Below are 17,721 nucleotides of genomic sequence, written 5' to 3' on the forward strand. Positions count from 1 at the left end.
TTACTCCAGCATTAAAAACACATGGGAACATACTGTTTTCACCTGGTAGAAGATGCCTGTTGTCTTGCAGTGGCCAGCAAACCTATTCCCATCCATCTTGAATATTGTCTCATATGTACAGATTGTCCATGAGTCTGGCATTCACAATCTCAGTGGACCTGTATTAGAAAACATTTACTCAGCTTTGTCAGTGTGGTAATAATGCATTTCTTCTTGCAAAGTAAGAATATTTCTTGGAGCTTCTGATGTAGAAGTTAGTTAACAAAAGTAGCCAGGTGTTGCACCTTCATTTTCTGGAGAATTTCCCTGTAGATTTTGGGATAATAGTGGAATTTAGTTATTTGTACTGCAGGGCCAAATTCATACAAAATTTTCATTGTTATGAAGAAAAACGTAAGTTTTTTTTCTGGAATTCCTTTAATTGTTTAGTTTTCTTGCAGAAAGCTACAACAAAAGAATGTCATGGAAAATAATGAAGTGGGATGGAAGCAGGATGAACAGATGACATTGTTAATCGATCTCCATTGGCATAATGTGTGTACCATAGTTCATGTTAACTACTTGCCAACTGCCTGTTACACCACTGGTGTTTAGGGCAGCAATGAAGGTCCTCCATCTCTGGTGGTGGTCAGGGTTTCCTTCATCGTGTCAGTAGCTCTTTTTTCACTACTGTCATTCATGCAAGTTCCGGGGGGAGACTCAGGAATACCGATGCACGCAGACATGGAAGGATTCTTCATTGCTGTCTCTGTAACAATTTTGTTTTACCAGTGCTGAACCTGGAGGACTGGTGGATCACTCTTAGTCTGGCCTCTAACCTTTGAACTGTTTGACATAGGTGACCCTACCCAAGAGCCAAATCATCAAGACCTGACTCCAGCCAGCATAGCTCTCTGGGTCATTGAGGCACGCAAGCCTCCAAACCATGGCAAGGTTGTGGTCCTCTTGGAGGATAGCTCGCTTCAACTAGATGATTATTCATTCAAAAGGTTTTTTAAAAATTTGAGTAAATTTATTCTTTCAGAGGTCTGTTGAGTAATTATGCATTCTATGGAGATTTTGATGTCAGTTTATTGAGTCCCAATAGGAAGTAAAGCTGAAAGGCTTTCCTGCTCTGAAAGTACATATGTGCAAATTTTAGTGGGGACATATTGAACAATCTCAGATGTTAACCTTTAGTTTTGAAGATTTGAAGCAGTTATTGACCATATGGGTGTGATATGAATCTTAACACGTTGAAAGATAGAAGAGAAAGAAGGATAATGAGACGCCTGCTCATTTTCCTACCTAGTTCCAACTTTGTTTTGGATGGTAGTGCTGTCAGTAATTTGCAAGTTTTGTAACATTCTTCGTCTAAAACAGGGGTTCCCAACTTTTTTTACATCATGGATCCCTACTATTAACCGAGGAGTCCTTGGGTTGGGTACCCCAGATCTAAAAGAATTATTCTTACTGCTACTTCTGCATTATCAAATGTGAGAGTGCCAATCATTAGCAGAGAATTCCCACTACAATATCAAATCTTTTATAATAGTCTTATGTTTGTAAATCACAGAACAACTTAAATAATTTGAGTTTCTCATTAACAGTTACCATTAAATAAACCACTTTGCAACAAGCTATTCTCAAAAAAAAAGTAATTAATAATAGTCTATAACCTGTAATATAATCATCATGGAGAAATTAATGGCGCTAATAATTTCTTCAGATGATATTTAAAAAGACGCTTGCTCAGATTTTTTCACACAACACTATAGGGACTGTTACATTTGTATGAACCATATTATACTTGGAGAGAATTATCTCATTAGTTGGTGCAATAATTCAGATTATTGAAGTCCAAATTATTTATCAAGTATGTCCCAAATTTATTTTCCACTATTAATTTTTCACCTTACTGAGTTTCTACCACACTGCTCTTGACTGAACTTGAGAAGTAAATTGTAAATATTAACAATCAGCTGGTGGCTGATAATGTTTTGCTTGAATGTAAAAGAGAACATTATAAGGTGTGGGAATTTACAGGCATAATTAAACAACTGTTTCACAATATAGCTCTTCCAGCTGCTGCCACCCATGAGGTTACTACTCTGTCGCCTTCCTGGAAAGTGATATTGCCCATTAATTGGCTCAGCCTTTTGAAAAGCTGCAAAATATTATACTTCCTTCTCTCATTCCCACCTTACATGGCAGTGCCAGTCTAAAATGTCGACTGCTTATTCATTTTCATAGATGCTGCCTGACCTGCTGAGTTCCTCCAGCATTTTGTGTGTGTTGATTTGGATTCCCAGCATCTCTGGACTTTCTTCTATTTAACATATTATTCTTCCACCTCTCATTCACACCTTCCGTGGCAGTGCCGGTCACGCAATGAAAGATGGTTCATTCATCTGACCCGATGAAGGGTCTTGGCCGAAAATGTTGACTTGTTTAATCTTTTCCATAGATGCTGCCTGGCCTGCTGAGTTGCTCCAGCATTTTCTGTTGTTGCGATGGAAAATAGTTTTCTGGACCTCAGGCTGTCCTGGATGGCAAATTGCATTGTGGTGGTGGGAATTTTGCATTGATGGGCACAAGGGAAACTTCCAAAATCATGAGAATCCAGGTATTTTTGTTACTGTCAGGAAGGAAAAAAAATTATCTCAATATGTTGGAGTTTTTTCAAACTTGAGATTAGGGACATGCACGCATATACATGCATGCTGATCGCTTCTGATCTTATGCAGAAGGAAAAGGTGGTATGGCACTGCTTCCTCTGCCTATTAGTTAATGAGTAATTTACTCTTCGTTGGATACATTTACTATCATTTGTGCCAGCCAATTAGTAAATAGTACATTAAGTAGACAACTGATAAATATAAAGTTTATTCCAAAACAGCTCCATTGGCAGAAGGGATTCTCAGCTCAGTTCCCTATTCCAGATCAAAAATGTCAAAGATCACAGTGTCACAGCTGATCCATGCAGCATTTGATGACTTGAAAAATGTGTTATACGCTACTGCACAAAACATCCATTGTGGAAGATAGCCAAGAGGTTAGCAGCTTTTTACAAATGATTTTAGAGTTTCACTAGTAAAATATTACTCTTAATTAAAAGTTAGGTTAGTATTAAATATTATTTTCTTACTTTCAGTGCAATGCCAATGTTGGTAAAATACAGTATTCATATTTGAAATGGTATAATTAATTGGAATGGAAATCGGTACAAGTTGGGTATGATATTGTTCCAGCATCCATCATCATCATCATGAGCAACACACACGATGTGCTCGAGGAGCTTAGCATGTCAGGCAGCATCTATGGATGGGAAAATACAGTTGGTGTTTCTGGCTGAGACACTTCCTGGGTTTTCTCATCCATTGATGCTGCCTGACCTGCTGAGTTCCTTCTACACATTGTGTGGGTCACTCTAGATTTCCAGCATCTGCAGTCCCTCATGCATCCATCATCATCAACATCATGTGCCATGTCCTGTGACATGGGTGATCATGGTCTCATGACCATGATTGTTCTTGGCCAGTTTTTCTATAAAGGGGTTTGCCTTTGTCTTCATCTGGGCAGTGTCTTTACAAGACAGGTGACCACAGCCATTTTCAGCATCCACTTTACCAAGAATACAGTTTAAGCTTTTTTTTAATATAAGTATGTGTTATGTTAATTTCAGTAAAAGTTTTGGTGATCTTTGATTTTAATCAGTGTCTCCAACTCCGGCTATTTTACTATAACTAGTACTTCGATGAAGACAGTGAATGATGTACTTCAAAAATTTAGCCACTGATGTACTGTAGTACAACAATGTTGCAATCTCCCAAGATGATAATGACAAGATTACATTACTATAAGAAGTATGAGTTGAGAGAAAAGTGTTGACAAGACTTTTAGGATAATTCCCTCATTTCTTAATAATCACCTGAAAGAGCAGGGTAGGCCTTAGTTTAACATTTCAACTGAAATATAACAGAACTCCTTAAGGATTACACCAGAGGATCAGCCTTGAACTTAGTGCTCAGTTATCTGGCGTAGAATATAAAAAAACTTCTGTAATTGACACTATTATGTCTGAGCTCAAGGAACCTGGTTTCAATTCTGACCACCCCCCAGAGCTTTTTGTGTAGGGTTTGCGAGTTTCCCCTGTCTATGTACATCTCCTCCTGATGTTCTTGTTTCTTTTCATATCTGAAACCTATCTGAAAAGCCTAGGTAGAGTGGATGAGAAGAGGATGTTTCATATGGTGGGGAGTCTACGACTAGAGGTCACAGCCTCAGAAGGCAGGGATGTCCACTTGGAATGGATATGAGGAATTTCTTTAGCCAGAGAGTAGTGATTCTGTGGAATTCATTGTCACAGGTGGCTGTAGAGGCCAAGTCATTGAGTATATTTAAGGCAGAGATTCTTGATTAGTCAAAGCTTGAAGGAATACGGGAAGAAGGCAGGACACTGGGGCTGAGAGGGGAATGGATCAGCCATGATGAAATGGCAGAGCAGACGTGATGGGTCAAATGGCCTAATTCTGCTCCCCTTATCTTATGGTGTTAACGTACGAATAAACAATTCCAAGCAGGAAGAAATGGCAACCACTAGAGTAGGCAGATACAGACAAGTTGTGGCAACAGAAGCTTCTAAAGAGCTTTTGGGCATGTATCTGAAAGGCAGGAAATAAACACAGTCTTGTGAAAAATTGTACTGACAGGTCAATTAATGATTGTAAATCGTTCCTTGGTGTAGGTTAGATGACAAAGGGTCAGAAAGAGGAAATTAGGCATATGAAAGAGCAGAGTATAGATGGCATCCTGCTGGATTATAGTTCAGATATGCCCAGCCTCGGTTTTTCTGATTCAGCAATCATCTGATGCCAACTGAGTGCTGTCGCCATTTTCGCAGTCAGATATTTCAGTCCGCATTTGAAGTCGAGGGTACTTTTCGCACAGAAGGAAAAGTGATTATCTACTGAAGAGTTGCTGATTCACTAATATATTATTTGTGCTACTGCAAGATTTTAATTTCATGAAATAAGAAGTTTATGAGGGGCATAATTTTAAATATTTGGAAGAACGGAATAACACATTCTCATGGTACTTTTTCTTTTGCTTGCAGTTTTACTTTCATGTATTTTTGCTTTAGCCTGCCATTCTAGTTCTTGGTAGTTTTGCTATGGCATGTCCAGAAATTGATGGCATTCTGGATCAGGGAGAGACCTTTGTTCCTGGGAAAGCTACGCGCTTTCTTCTGGTGTTGCTGGCCCACCTTGGCATTCACTGGTAACATGGGCCTTGCCCTGCTCTGTGGTTGCGGTTGTGGCTGCTGTAGGTTACTGATTTCACTCTGAGAGTGCTTATGAAAGTACGCCCTTTTTTTCTGGTTCCTAACTGATGGTCGGAAAAGAAAATTACTTCCTGTGTCATTAATGTCCTGCCATTCTCCCAACTCCTCCTTCACATCCTCCCTTTTGCTTATTCTGCACTTTCTCCTCATTACTCAATTTCCTGTCATTCTGTATTTTACCCATATTTTGGAACAGTTGATTTGTGCTAAGCCGCCAACAAATAATAATAATCCTTCAGTTTATACTACTGGGGGTTCTTCCTCATCACACTACACTCCAAAATGACAGGGCAGGTGTCAGGTTAGTATTCCATCCTGCCTGAATTCACGTTCTAGATTTCATTCCAAGTCTAGATATTTCGGAGGTTCACTGTGCACAAATTAATATCCTTAGCAATGGATATGCATAATTCACTGTTCAAAGTAAATTTATTATCATAGTAGATATATGTCACCAAATAGAACCCTAGGATTCATTTTCTTGTGAGCATACTCAATAAATCTATAGAATAATAACCATTACCAAATCAATGAAAGACTACTGAACTTGGGCATTCAACAATAATGAAGATAGCAAAGTGTGCAAATATAAAAAGAAAGAAATAATAAATAATGAATAAATAAATAAATAAATAAATAATGAATGAATGAATAAATAAATAAATAAATAAATAGATAGATAGATAGATAGATAGATAGACAGACAGACAGACAGACAGACAGACAGACAGACAGACAGACAGACAGACAGACAGACAGACAAGCAAGCAAGCAATAAATATCCAGAACACGAGATGAAGAATCCTAGAAAGTTTTTGGGAACATTTCAGTGAAGGGGCAAATGAAGTTGAGTGAAGTTATCCCCCACTGGTTCAAGAACCTGATGGTAGAGGGGTAATAACTGTTCCTGAACCTTACAAATTCACCTTATAGAAGTGGTTGCACACCCAATGCATTTTTCTTGTCAATGTTCCTTTGGTGTGACCCTACATATTCAGTCCCCTTGCTGTGTTTCACAGTCAGTAGCCAAAGTCTAGTGTCAGTAATTCAGTGAACTGGAAACTGATACTTTGATAATCAACATTGCTTTACAATTAAGTTTCGTTTATCGATTTCAGGGTAGTACTCCAAAGAAACGAGGAAATGCGTTTCCTTTTGGACTGTTTATGGGATATTCGTTTGCATTGTATTATGTGACATACATTTTTATTTCAGTTAACTTCCTTTTTGAGATCTTGGACATTTTTGCAGTTCCATTTAGTCCATTTATAGATTGAAGTCTAGAGTTACAGTAAGGGCAGTCTCTACAGTTCAGGAATTGTATGTGTTCTCTACATTTAATTTTTTGAAGTGACCTTGATTCTCTACAAGTCCCCAGATAAATTCTTACTGGGAGCCCTTAATTCAACGTTTGTGGCAAATACAGGGAGTTGGTAAAAACCGACTAAGCTTTAGGATATTTGTTTTCTTGTGGTTAGGATTGGATATATATTCTTGGGGAAAATAACTTCCTTGGTATAGAATTTATTATTGATTAACCCAGGATAAATAATGATCTACTTTGAAGTAATTTAGTATTTTATCACAACTGTTTGCTTATCCATTACGTGCCGTGTCATATGACATGGTTTTCATGGTCTTGCCATGACCATGATTGTTCTTGGCATATTTTTCCACAGAAGTGGTTTCCCTTTGCTGCCAACTGGGCAGTGTCTTTACAAGACGGGTGACCCCAGCCATTATCAATACTCTTCGGAGATTGTCTGTATGGTGCCAGTGGTCGCTTAACCAGGATTGTGATATGCACCAGCCGCTCATACGCCTCACGAGACCCTGATTGGGAAGTAAGCAGGTGCTACACCTTGTCCAAGGGTGACCTGCAGGCTAGCAATGGAAGGAGTGCTTTACACCTCCTTTGATGCAGACATGCAGTATCTCCACACACCATCCTACCCACAACTGTATTTATATATAAAGTGTCCACAGTATTGGGACCATATTAATGTGAAGTCCACCAGAAAAAGAAAACTTGCTTTGATTGGTTCTGTCTGATATAGTTGTCATATAATCACCCTTTTGCATAACTTTGTTGTTCATTTTCTTCTTTAACCACTTGCACTTTGCTGACTAAGTTTCTTTTACACTGCTTTCAGCTGCAGTCTTAAGAGAAGATACAATTGAACAGGAAAAGGAGCTAACAACAGTTGAAAACTGTAATTTTTACCAAAGAACAGAGAAGGGAGCATGTAGCTCATGAAATCCACATTAACCTCCCAATAAACAATCCCATTGTTCCATTCCTCCTTTCCTTATTTTCCCACAGCACAATTCATACTTTTTCACACCTGACCTTTTCCACTAGTCCACATGAAGGGTTTATCTGTATCAGCAAATTAATCTACCTGCCTGCTTTCGGGGTGTGTGATTCAAAGTTTACTTCTGAAAGTGGGCTTTTTTTCTCTTTTTGTCTGTTCTGTACTTGCAGTGGGTGGCAGTGTGGGAGATATGCCCCTACCAAAGGAGATATAAAGTGCTCCTTCCCTCCTCTAGCCTGCAGGTTGCAGGTCACCCTTGGGCAAGGTGTAATACCTGCTTAGCTTCTCTCCACCCCCCCCCCCCCCAATCCACTGGCCGATCAGGGTCACGTGACCATGGGAGCTGGTGGTGGATGGTTGTATGAGCAGCTGGTGCCCTGGTTGTGTGACCATTGACGCCAGACAGTTAACGTATGAAGAGTATCAATAATGGCTGGGGTCACCTGTGTTGTAAAGGCCCTACCCAGAAGAAGGTGATGGCAAGCCACTTCTGTAGAAAAACTTGCCAAATTCAATCATGGTCATGGATGGAGGACCATGAACACTCACGTCATATCACACCGCGTGCAATGATGATGATATACTGACATTCAAAGTAACACAGAAGGAGGCCATTTAGCTGATAATGTTGACCCTCAGAGCGACAATCCCACATGTTCTTTTTCCTCTATCCTCATTCCTAAGGAAGTTTGCAACTTACTCTCTTTCACATGTACATTGACTCCCCCGGATTCTTTTTGTCATTACCCCACATGAAGAGGTCATGCAGGAAGAAATGGGAACATCAGAAGGAAGCCTACAATCACAGACAGAACATGCAGCGTCACACAGAGAGCACGCAAGGTGAGGATCAAGCCCGGTTCCCTGGAGCTGTAATGTGGCAGCTGACTGACTGCCCCATCACAATTCAAGGCTCAAAAATTCAAAGTAAATTCATTATCAAAGTATATATACAACCCTGTCATTTATTTTGTTGCAGGCATACTCAATACATCCATAGTAGAATAATAACCATAGTAGAATCAATGTAACCAAAATTCATTTATGCACCCTGCTTTTCATTCGCTTTGTGTCACAAAGGTCAGAATGAAAATAAGTTATTTATGCAATCAAAGAGAGAGCAGAATAACTAATTATCTTCAAAACTGAAGGTATGTTAATTCTGCTAATTGAAGTAGCATTAATATGGAGAAGAATTCTACTCAATCCTTGCTTTCTCTTACTCGCATTCTCTGAGATTAAACCCACTTATCCTCTTCCATTCAAACAGTATAAAAATTAACTTAGTAGCTTGGAAATTTGTTTATTTACTACTCAAAATAATTTGATGATAACATTTTGTTTATCCTTGATGATTAGACTTAGCATCTTACTGGTAAGAACAACTTATTTGTTCTGGTAAAGATTAACATTTCTGTACAATATGTAATCAATAATTCATCAAGCTCTATAGTTGTTACTTGGCCATTAAGCATGGTATAGCCAGTTTGCATACAAATGGATGTCTCTCATTGGCATGAGACTAGGCTCTTTTTAATTAACCACATTAACCAATGAGATATAATTTAGTCAAGTTATCTTTAGCCTCAATCTATTTTTTACAAAGTAGAAAGTACCCAAAGGAGACAATTTGTTATTTGTGAAGATGTAATGACTAATTGTTTTCATAACTTTTTGGTAACTTGCAGTCAAGATGGTGCTGAGCAGAGATGTCTGTCAAAATTGTGCTTCGGAGTTAGTTGATTTTTAGGTTTTTAGTGATGGTTTTGGGGGTAGTGGGAGAGCTAGGGTCAGGGTAGGGTTTAGAGACAGGAATGAGGGTGAGTTAGAGATAAATGAAGAGCCAGTGTTCAGGTCAGGTTGGCACCAAGCTGCAATTTCCATCAACGTTGTGACTCAGACCCTTCTTATTTGTAGGTTTGGTTGGTGGGGGTCAGCGTGAGAGCGGCTTGGGGTTTACTGACAGAATGAAGGAGAATGAAAGTGAGGGGTGGGATCCTTAGTGTAGATTGGAGCACCCTATGGTCAAAGGTCAGCAGTTTGGAGGTCGGGTCAGGTTGACAGGCACTGAGACCAGTGATTCACAGATCCCACATTCCAAATTAGAGGTCCATAAGGGTGGGAATAACAGGAGCCTGTGACCCTCCAGGTCACTGGGATTGGAGACATGTGGGAGTCTGGAAGGTGAGGCCCAAGGTGCTCCGTGGTCAAAGGTCAGCGATTCCAGAGGCCAGGTCAGTTAAGGCCCAATGGACAAACCCGTAATTAGTAAGTCATGGGGTTGATACCCTGAGATTGGCCAAGTCCAGATGATAAAGCCAAAGGTCAAAATCCAGAGTTCAGTGAGTCCAGGGGTAGAATGTGCAAAAGGTCGAAGACCAAAGTCAGTGAGTCTGGCCCAGAGACTGAACGTTGGAGGTCCGATGTCGGCAAGTTTGAGAGCATGGGGCCAAGTACTCAAGGGCTGGAGGTGGTCCTTCCAGAGGTTGGAGGTCTTTGTGTGTGAGGAGGGTGGGAAAGGGACTCGTTTTATTTTGCCGTCTTCCTCCTTCTTCTCAGCCCGAAACGTTGATTGTTTACTTTTTTCCATAGATGCTGCCCGACATGCTGAGTCCCTCCAGCATTTGGTGTGTGTGTTGCTTCAGATTTCTCACGTCTGCAGATTTTCTTGTGTTTGCTTGCTGTTCTGTTGTTGTCACTGTTACTGCTGCTGCTCATGTTCTTCTATGTCGTGTTGAACATTGTGGGCATGCTATGTTGGTGCCAGAATTTATGGCTACCCGCAGAATATCCCTGGGTGTGTTGGTTGATAAGGCAAATGATAGATTTCACTACATGTTTTGATACACGTGATAATTAAGTCTGAATCTCAATTAGATACTCTAAACACTACAAAGTGTAAATTTAGCCCACAGTAAAGAGTTAATGTGTTAGGCCAAGATCCCTCATCAGAACTCAAGTCCAGTGCCAGAGTTTTGGAAAGAAACTAGTAAAAAGCAAAAGAGACAATTCAATAGATGGTGTTTGAGTTGGAAATCACTGAGAAATAGTAATGGTTCAATACTGAACTGCTGGTATTTATTTCCAGGTAGTATCAGGATATCTGTAGCTCCCAACCAGATCTCTGATGTCCTTAAATTACTGGTAAATTATTACTGGCAATTCTCCTACCATGTTTTCACCAAGAAAGAAAGAACTTGTTAAATTTTCCAAGAGTTCCTGCAGGAATCTGGCCATTGTAATTGAAGCAGTGTAGTACTGGTAGAACAAAAGTTAGCACATTCATTTGAATGGCAGCATTGGTTGTGAAGGTGAAGGGTAAATATAATGTAATTTGCATTTTTAATTAGTTATTTACTATCTTTAGATATTGTGGTTTTAGATTAATATATTATGCTTTTGTTTGTTTTGTTGATTTTAGTAATTTTTAAATATATCAAATTCCAGATACATTCAGAGACATCCAGAATTTTGGAGAACTTTGAGAGCTGACAAAGCTGGATGTTGACTGTGAAGTGTCCTCTCTAATCTTTTTTGGCACTATAGTTCTCAATCTCATTCTACTCCACTCTTATCCTTCCTCTATCTTATTTCAACATGCCCACTGTCATCTTTGGTCTCAGGCTTCCCCATGAGCCCGGTTGTCCGAAAATTTCTGACTTCCCCACCTGCCATTCCATCTACACTGCACAAAATCTGGGGTTGAGTTAGGACCTGCTGAAAGTGGAACCACACAGGTGAAAAGCCAACATTGGGAAGGAGAAAGGGGATTGGCCATTATTGGAAGAGGAAGTCAAAATATGTGACAACATCTTGCAGGCAGGAGAAGAAGTTGTAAATAAAAATGAAAGAAAAACAGGGAAAATGTGGTGTCGATCAGGGGAATAAATCTAAAGCAATCACATTCATAAACAAATAATTTGCCTTAAAATAAAATTTATATGAAATTACATGATTTTGGTATCTGCAGGAACAGAGTCTTGTGGAAATTGTCAAGAGCAATACATGGGGCACAACTGAGCAGAGAAAGTTATAGAACATTGGGAATATTGGACAAACATGACAGTGAAGTAAATCCCCAGGCACTGCATCGTGCATCACACACAGCTGTGACTAAATTTTACAAGGGATGAGTACAACAAAAAGGAAATGGATGTTAGATGTAAGATGTTTAATGTATCAAATCTAAAACATTTGCTGCTTACAATGACTATTTTAAAACTGTATCCTAATCATTAGATGAGCTTTGCAGTCAAAACAAGAGAGACAAAGGAAGACCATTAAAAAGATCATTGTAAGAAAGTATGATTGAGAAGTGGCTGTGAGGATAAGAAGGATTTTAGAACAGATAGTTACTGTAAAATTGCAGTTTGTAATATCTAATAGTGAAATAGTACCACAAGATACTTCTTGAATTCTGAAATATATAAATTAAAAAAATAAAAAATGATAGGTCAGTGTCCATTTGGTACTAGTAATCATTTGAAAGATGTTTCTTCACTTAGGATTTTGATTGAATTTGTTCTGTTTGAATGATTGTCGGCTGTTGCTGCAGGCTGTCAGGAGGTGGCATTTTACTTACCTGTTTTAAGTGTCATTACATTTATAATTCAGCAGAGGGCAGTTACTGACTGCAAACATTTCCAGACTGATTTCTTTGTGTAATCAAATGTAATTAATAGTGTAGGTAGTCCCTGGATTACATAAGTGTTCCCGTCAAGAGAACAGTCCATAACCATTTTTTTTAAATGTTAGGAACATCCATTTTCTATCACTGTCACTCCACATAAGCTTCTTCATTTTATTGAATAATCGTCCTAACTCTACCAATAATTAAACTTAATGGAATATATGTGATATTCAGACATTAGTGAGCACAACAAAGCATTTTATTATTTTTATATTTTTCTCAGCTCAAGCTGGGAAAACCTGAGGTACGGGCATAGCCAAGCACACTCATCTCTCAATTGCTAGGAACTTTCAGACTATTTTAGTGGTGTTTAGCATTGTGGCTTTCTGGAGATTTACATAAATATTGCCAGGTAGGCCTAATTGTTTAAAGCTATTGTGCAGTGACTGTGCAGTAGCATAGTAGTTAACACAACGCTTTTTATAGTACCAGCGACACAGGTTTAGTTCCCACCGCTGTCTGTAAGGAGTCTGTAGGTTCTCCCTGTGACCATGTGGGTTTCCTCAGCATGGAACTCAGCGTAGGACTGCTTTGTGGATTCCAGATCAGGATTATTCCCCTAGGGTTTACTCCTGAAACCTTCCCCATGAGTGGGTATAGCGGCAAGGTAGTGGAGGTATAAGATCAGATTTTTCCTTCTCCTAGGTGAGCTGCCAACCATGACTGATGAGCTTCATCTACCTGAAGTGACTGGTTTTAAGGCACCAGTTACATGGCTTTGTCCTTTCTCTTGTCAGTAGAAGTGGTTCCACTGGGCTGGGCCACATGTGAAGGCTAGGAGTGGACTTGGTTGTCAAAAGCTATTTGAAAAGCACACCATTGGGAGCTTTTAATAGGCAGTGGAAGCTTTTCACCACTAACATTCACTGAATATTACACCCCCTTTCCTCACCTCATCCTTAACATGGCTGATCACTTTTCTACTCATCATGATATATATGAATGCCAAAGCCTTTAGTCCATCAGCTCATGTTCTCCTGTGAAGACCATGGCTGATCCATTGTCTTGAGTGGCTCTTCATCATTTTCATCTAATCCTGGCTTCCATTTACCACACTGAATCTCTCAACAAGTCCTTCATTCTGGAACTACCAGAAGATAAAACTTTATAGGAACAATTTACAATGCTTGTTTGGGCATACTTGATAATTGGACCTTATGCATGATAGAAATCAGCACAAAACTATACACAACAATTTTCATCTTACCATCTATTAAACTCAGCATTTAAAATACTTCCAGGCTTGGAGTTGCAATATGGCAACTTTTTCTCTTGAGAAAGGTGAAGTGTCGGCACATGAGATTTTTTAACTTTTAGTATTCTTAACAGTATAGCCAGGTGGTACAGAGCATTGTGCCTTTTGCTTCTTGCAGGAGGGAAGGTAGCCTGGGACCTTGCTCCCCAGGAGATGACTATAAAAGCATGCTGACACATTGTTAGGCCATTGTCTAGTCCAGAAGGGGAGGCAAGTGGCAACATTGCTGATCCTCTTGGTTGATGTATTCTTGTGACTGTGTGTACCCACATGAGGTGTGTTACTTATGCAGCTTCCTTTGTACATTGCAGGTGGGTGTAGGTCTGGCAATGTTTTTAACAAAACTGATAATTGTTAGTAAAATTTTATTATGTATTTAAACTACCTTGTCTTAAAGAAGTACCGAACCTGCCTGTAATCCTGGTTCAGTGGCTACAGTAGCATCCATGTACTCTGTATGCCAATGTGGAGTGGAGAGTGAGATGCAAATCTGGTGGGACTGGCTGTTGTGGAGTGCCATGGGAGGGGTATGGGACAGGTAGCAGAGAAAAGAGGTCCAGGTGCGGGGAGTGACCCAGCCCTGAAACACCAGGCAAGGTCATTTGATTCCAAACAATTGGTTTATTGAACATTACAGAATGTTTCTTTGGTGCTTCCCGCTCCCTACCCTCTCCACTCCTCCTTTCCCAACCATGATTCTTCTCCCCCGCTCCCATCCCACCCTCAGTCTGCAATAGAGACCCATATCAGAATTTGTCATCATTCATATATCTCATGAAATTTTTTATTTTTTTTGTGGCAGCAGTACAATGTAATACATAAAATTAATACAGTACTCTGCAAAAGTCTTAAACATCCTAGCTATAAGTAGATATGCTTAAATCTTTTGCTCATCAAGGTATTTCAAATTCATTAAAAAAATGGATTTTCTGTGCTAAGAGAATGCAGAAGGAATTCACATGAGAATTTATTGACTATAGTGCAATACTAATGCTCCAATAATTTTATTAATAGATCATATTGTACATTGACCTTCAGATTAGAGTTGGTTTGCATTTATTTGACAACTGGCCTTGTAAACCATCACTTTAAGTGATCACCTGCTATTTTACGTTGGTTGGAATTCATAGAATTTGAAAACCACTAGTTTTTTTTCCTAACAGATCCTGCTTTGGATTCATTGGAGGCAAGTAATTGCAGTTTAAATGGCAGTCGCTCTGGTGAATCTGGAGAAGAGAATGCCAGCTCAGGTAAGGCATTGACAGGTTTCAATGATAAATATTTATTTATACTGAATCTATCTAATAATAGCATTTGTTTTGGTGACATTAACTTATTCTTAGAAATGTATTACTTGTAAATGAGATATATTTCATACATTTCTCAGTAAACTATGTTAATGAAATTATTGATGTTTATTTGCATCTTGCAAAGTTCATTTTAATTTACTGGAATGGAATATTTTGGTCTATAGTTTCAAAGGAGGACTAATAGTTTAAGATTTTGTTCAGTAAGATCACCTCTCAAAACATCTATTAAAGTTAAAAGATGCATGCCTTTCCAGTATTTCCTATACAGTCTATATTACTAGGGTTCAGACTTGTGACAGTTGCTGCTGTCTCTGTCTCTCTGTCACTCCCGCGCTCTCACTCACGCACATCTCACAGACTAGGCCTTTACAGCCCTTCAAGCCATGGCAATTAACAACGTGTCAGCATGCTGTCCATCGTAGCCCTGTATACATTTGCAAAAGTCTTTGGTGACATAGCAACTCTGCTCCAAATCACAATGAGTTGAGTCGCTGACAGCCCTTCTTCGTGATGTGCTGGGCCCAGAGTGGATCCTCTGAGATGTTGACAGCCAGGAGCGTGAACCTGCCTACCCTTTCCCCTGTTGACCCCTCAGTGATGACCGGTGTGTCATCTCCTGGCGTCCCCTTGCTCAAGTCCACAGTCAGTTTCTTGGTCTTACCGATGGTGAATTTGAAGTTGTTGTTGCAACACCATTATATGTCACTCCTGTATGCCTCCTTGTCACCATGATGTGCATTACTGATGCCAGAATCTGAACTGAGTGCTCAGAGTGCAATTTTTCTAGCTAAGTAAAATGTTTAAACTGTATGTCCTCTGATTTGCATTGAACTTTATAGATAATTGATTGTTATTCAGCCCTGGCTGGCAATGCTAGGTGCTGAGTTGAGTAAGTTGTAGTATTTTTCAGCTGTGTCCATATCTATTTGATACAATTTACTGAATATGATTTGTCTCTCTCAGTTTAATTTTTCTACCATTTTCCTGCCAATGGCATCTTCCATTTCCACTCAGAAGGAACACACCCCTCTTCATTTTCAGTATAAACCTGCCTCTTGTTTCAGTGTGTTTCACCTGACTATATCCCTATGCAGTGCAAAGAATAAATTGCATTCTCCTCAAATTAAATTCTTTGATCTTCAACTCAACCTTAGCTTTTCACTATGTGTCAATAGATGCCAATCCTGACCAATCTTAATATAGTGAGCTATGATTAATTCTCAATCTTGGTACCATGTTCATAGTCTTTCCCCATACTGCTTAATGGCTTTGGTATCCTGAAATTCCTCTACCTCCGTAAGTCAGGCACTGTCTGCAGAGAGAAGTGCATGGTCAATGTTTCTGGCCAAGACCCTCCAGCTGGGTCCCCTCCTCCTTCCCTTTCTCCCATGATCCAGTCTCCTCTACTATCAGATTTCTTACTCTCCAGTCTTTTATCTTTTCCACCCACCTAACTACCCTCTTTCCCCTCCCCTCCTTTGAATTCCAGGATCTTCTTCCTCTGTTTCCAGTCCCAAAGAAGGGACTTGGCCTGAAATGTCAATTATTTATTCTTTTCCATTGATGCTCACTGATCTGCTGAGTTCCTCCAGTATTTTGTGTGTTAGTGTTGCTTTGGATCTCCAGTATCTGCAAATCATGTTTATGATTCTCCACCACTTTTAATGAGTTTAATAATCTGCTCTTCACATCCTGCTGTAGTTCAGATTCTCACAAGTTCACCATCTCTGAATTGAGAAATTTGTACTCATCTTAATTGTAAATGTCTTATCCCATGACTCCTGGTGCCAAACTCATCAATCAGGGGCGAAATCCTCCCTACATCCAGCCTATCACGTTCGCTCAGAATTTTGTACGTTCCTAGATAAAGGAATAAGTTTATAATTGTTGTAATGTGAGTATTATTAAAAGTAAGTTAATACTAGTCGGGGAGCTGTTGATAGCAAGAGGTGAGATCCAGGGTTGGCGGGGTCTTTACTTCCGCTCTTTTTACTCCCAGTATGCATTGGATACAGTTCCTCCACTCATGCCGCACGAGGTACCTGGAAGCTTCTGTATTGTAAATATCATTTGCCATCCCAAATAAAGATGCTCTTTTGGCCATCAAGTTGTCAAGTGGTATTTTTGTAAAGTAGAAGTTACCACAATAATGTTAGACAAGAGAAAACCTGCAGATGCTGGAAATCCAAGCAACACATACAAATGCTGGAGGAACTCAGCAGGCCAGGCAGCAGCTATAGAAAAGAGTACAGCCGACATTTCGAGCGGAGACCATTTTAGTTCAACTCTGCCAACTTCCTTTCCACAGTTGTATTTTCTTGATGCCATCAAGGACACAATTTACTACTCAGGAGTTTATGAAGCTGACCTTTCTCCCAAAAGTTTGATGCTCTTTTTAAAATTTTCAAATGATGACCGATAATAAACACAATACAAGATCGTTTAAATTTCAGTCATTCTGGTTTACAGTCATACAAGGTATTTGTTTCAACTAGTGTGAGAATAGCAGTTTCCATTGATGTCTAAAAGGGTTATTGTTCAGCATTTTATTGCTGATAAAGTTGGCCATAAATCTCTCAGTGTTTTCTATCTCAAAAAGCAAAGTGCAGAGATTAAAGCGTCCTTTCAACTTTCGACAAATTGTTCAGGACATTAGTGCAAGAAATCCTCATGAGCTTCTAATACTGCCATCTAATCAAACCCTGCCATGTGCCTGCAGATGAACAATTGGGGAAAAATGATTGTATTGAATTGACTTTTATTTTCTCTCAATGCCCTTCTTTAATGAATTAGTGCCACTAAAAATTATTCTGGTAACTTATCTTCTG

General features: G+C 39.4%; 1 protein-coding gene across 1 annotated transcript in view; it reads left to right on the forward strand.

Annotated features, from left to right (window-relative positions):
* ifih1 (interferon induced with helicase C domain 1) overlaps positions 1-17,721 on the forward strand; it is a 118,773-nt gene that overhangs the window by 36,571 nt on the left and 64,481 nt on the right. The window contains exon 4 of the mRNA XM_059966449.1: positions 14,747-14,833. Within this exon, the coding sequence (XP_059822432.1) occupies positions 14,747-14,833 (87 nt within the window). The remainder of the gene's footprint in view (positions 1-14,746; positions 14,834-17,721) is intronic.

This window comes from Hypanus sabinus, chromosome 4 (genome assembly GCF_030144855.1).
Source record: "Hypanus sabinus isolate sHypSab1 chromosome 4, sHypSab1.hap1, whole genome shotgun sequence".
In the NCBI taxonomy this organism is placed as follows: Eukaryota; Metazoa; Chordata; class Chondrichthyes; order Myliobatiformes; family Dasyatidae; genus Hypanus; species Hypanus sabinus.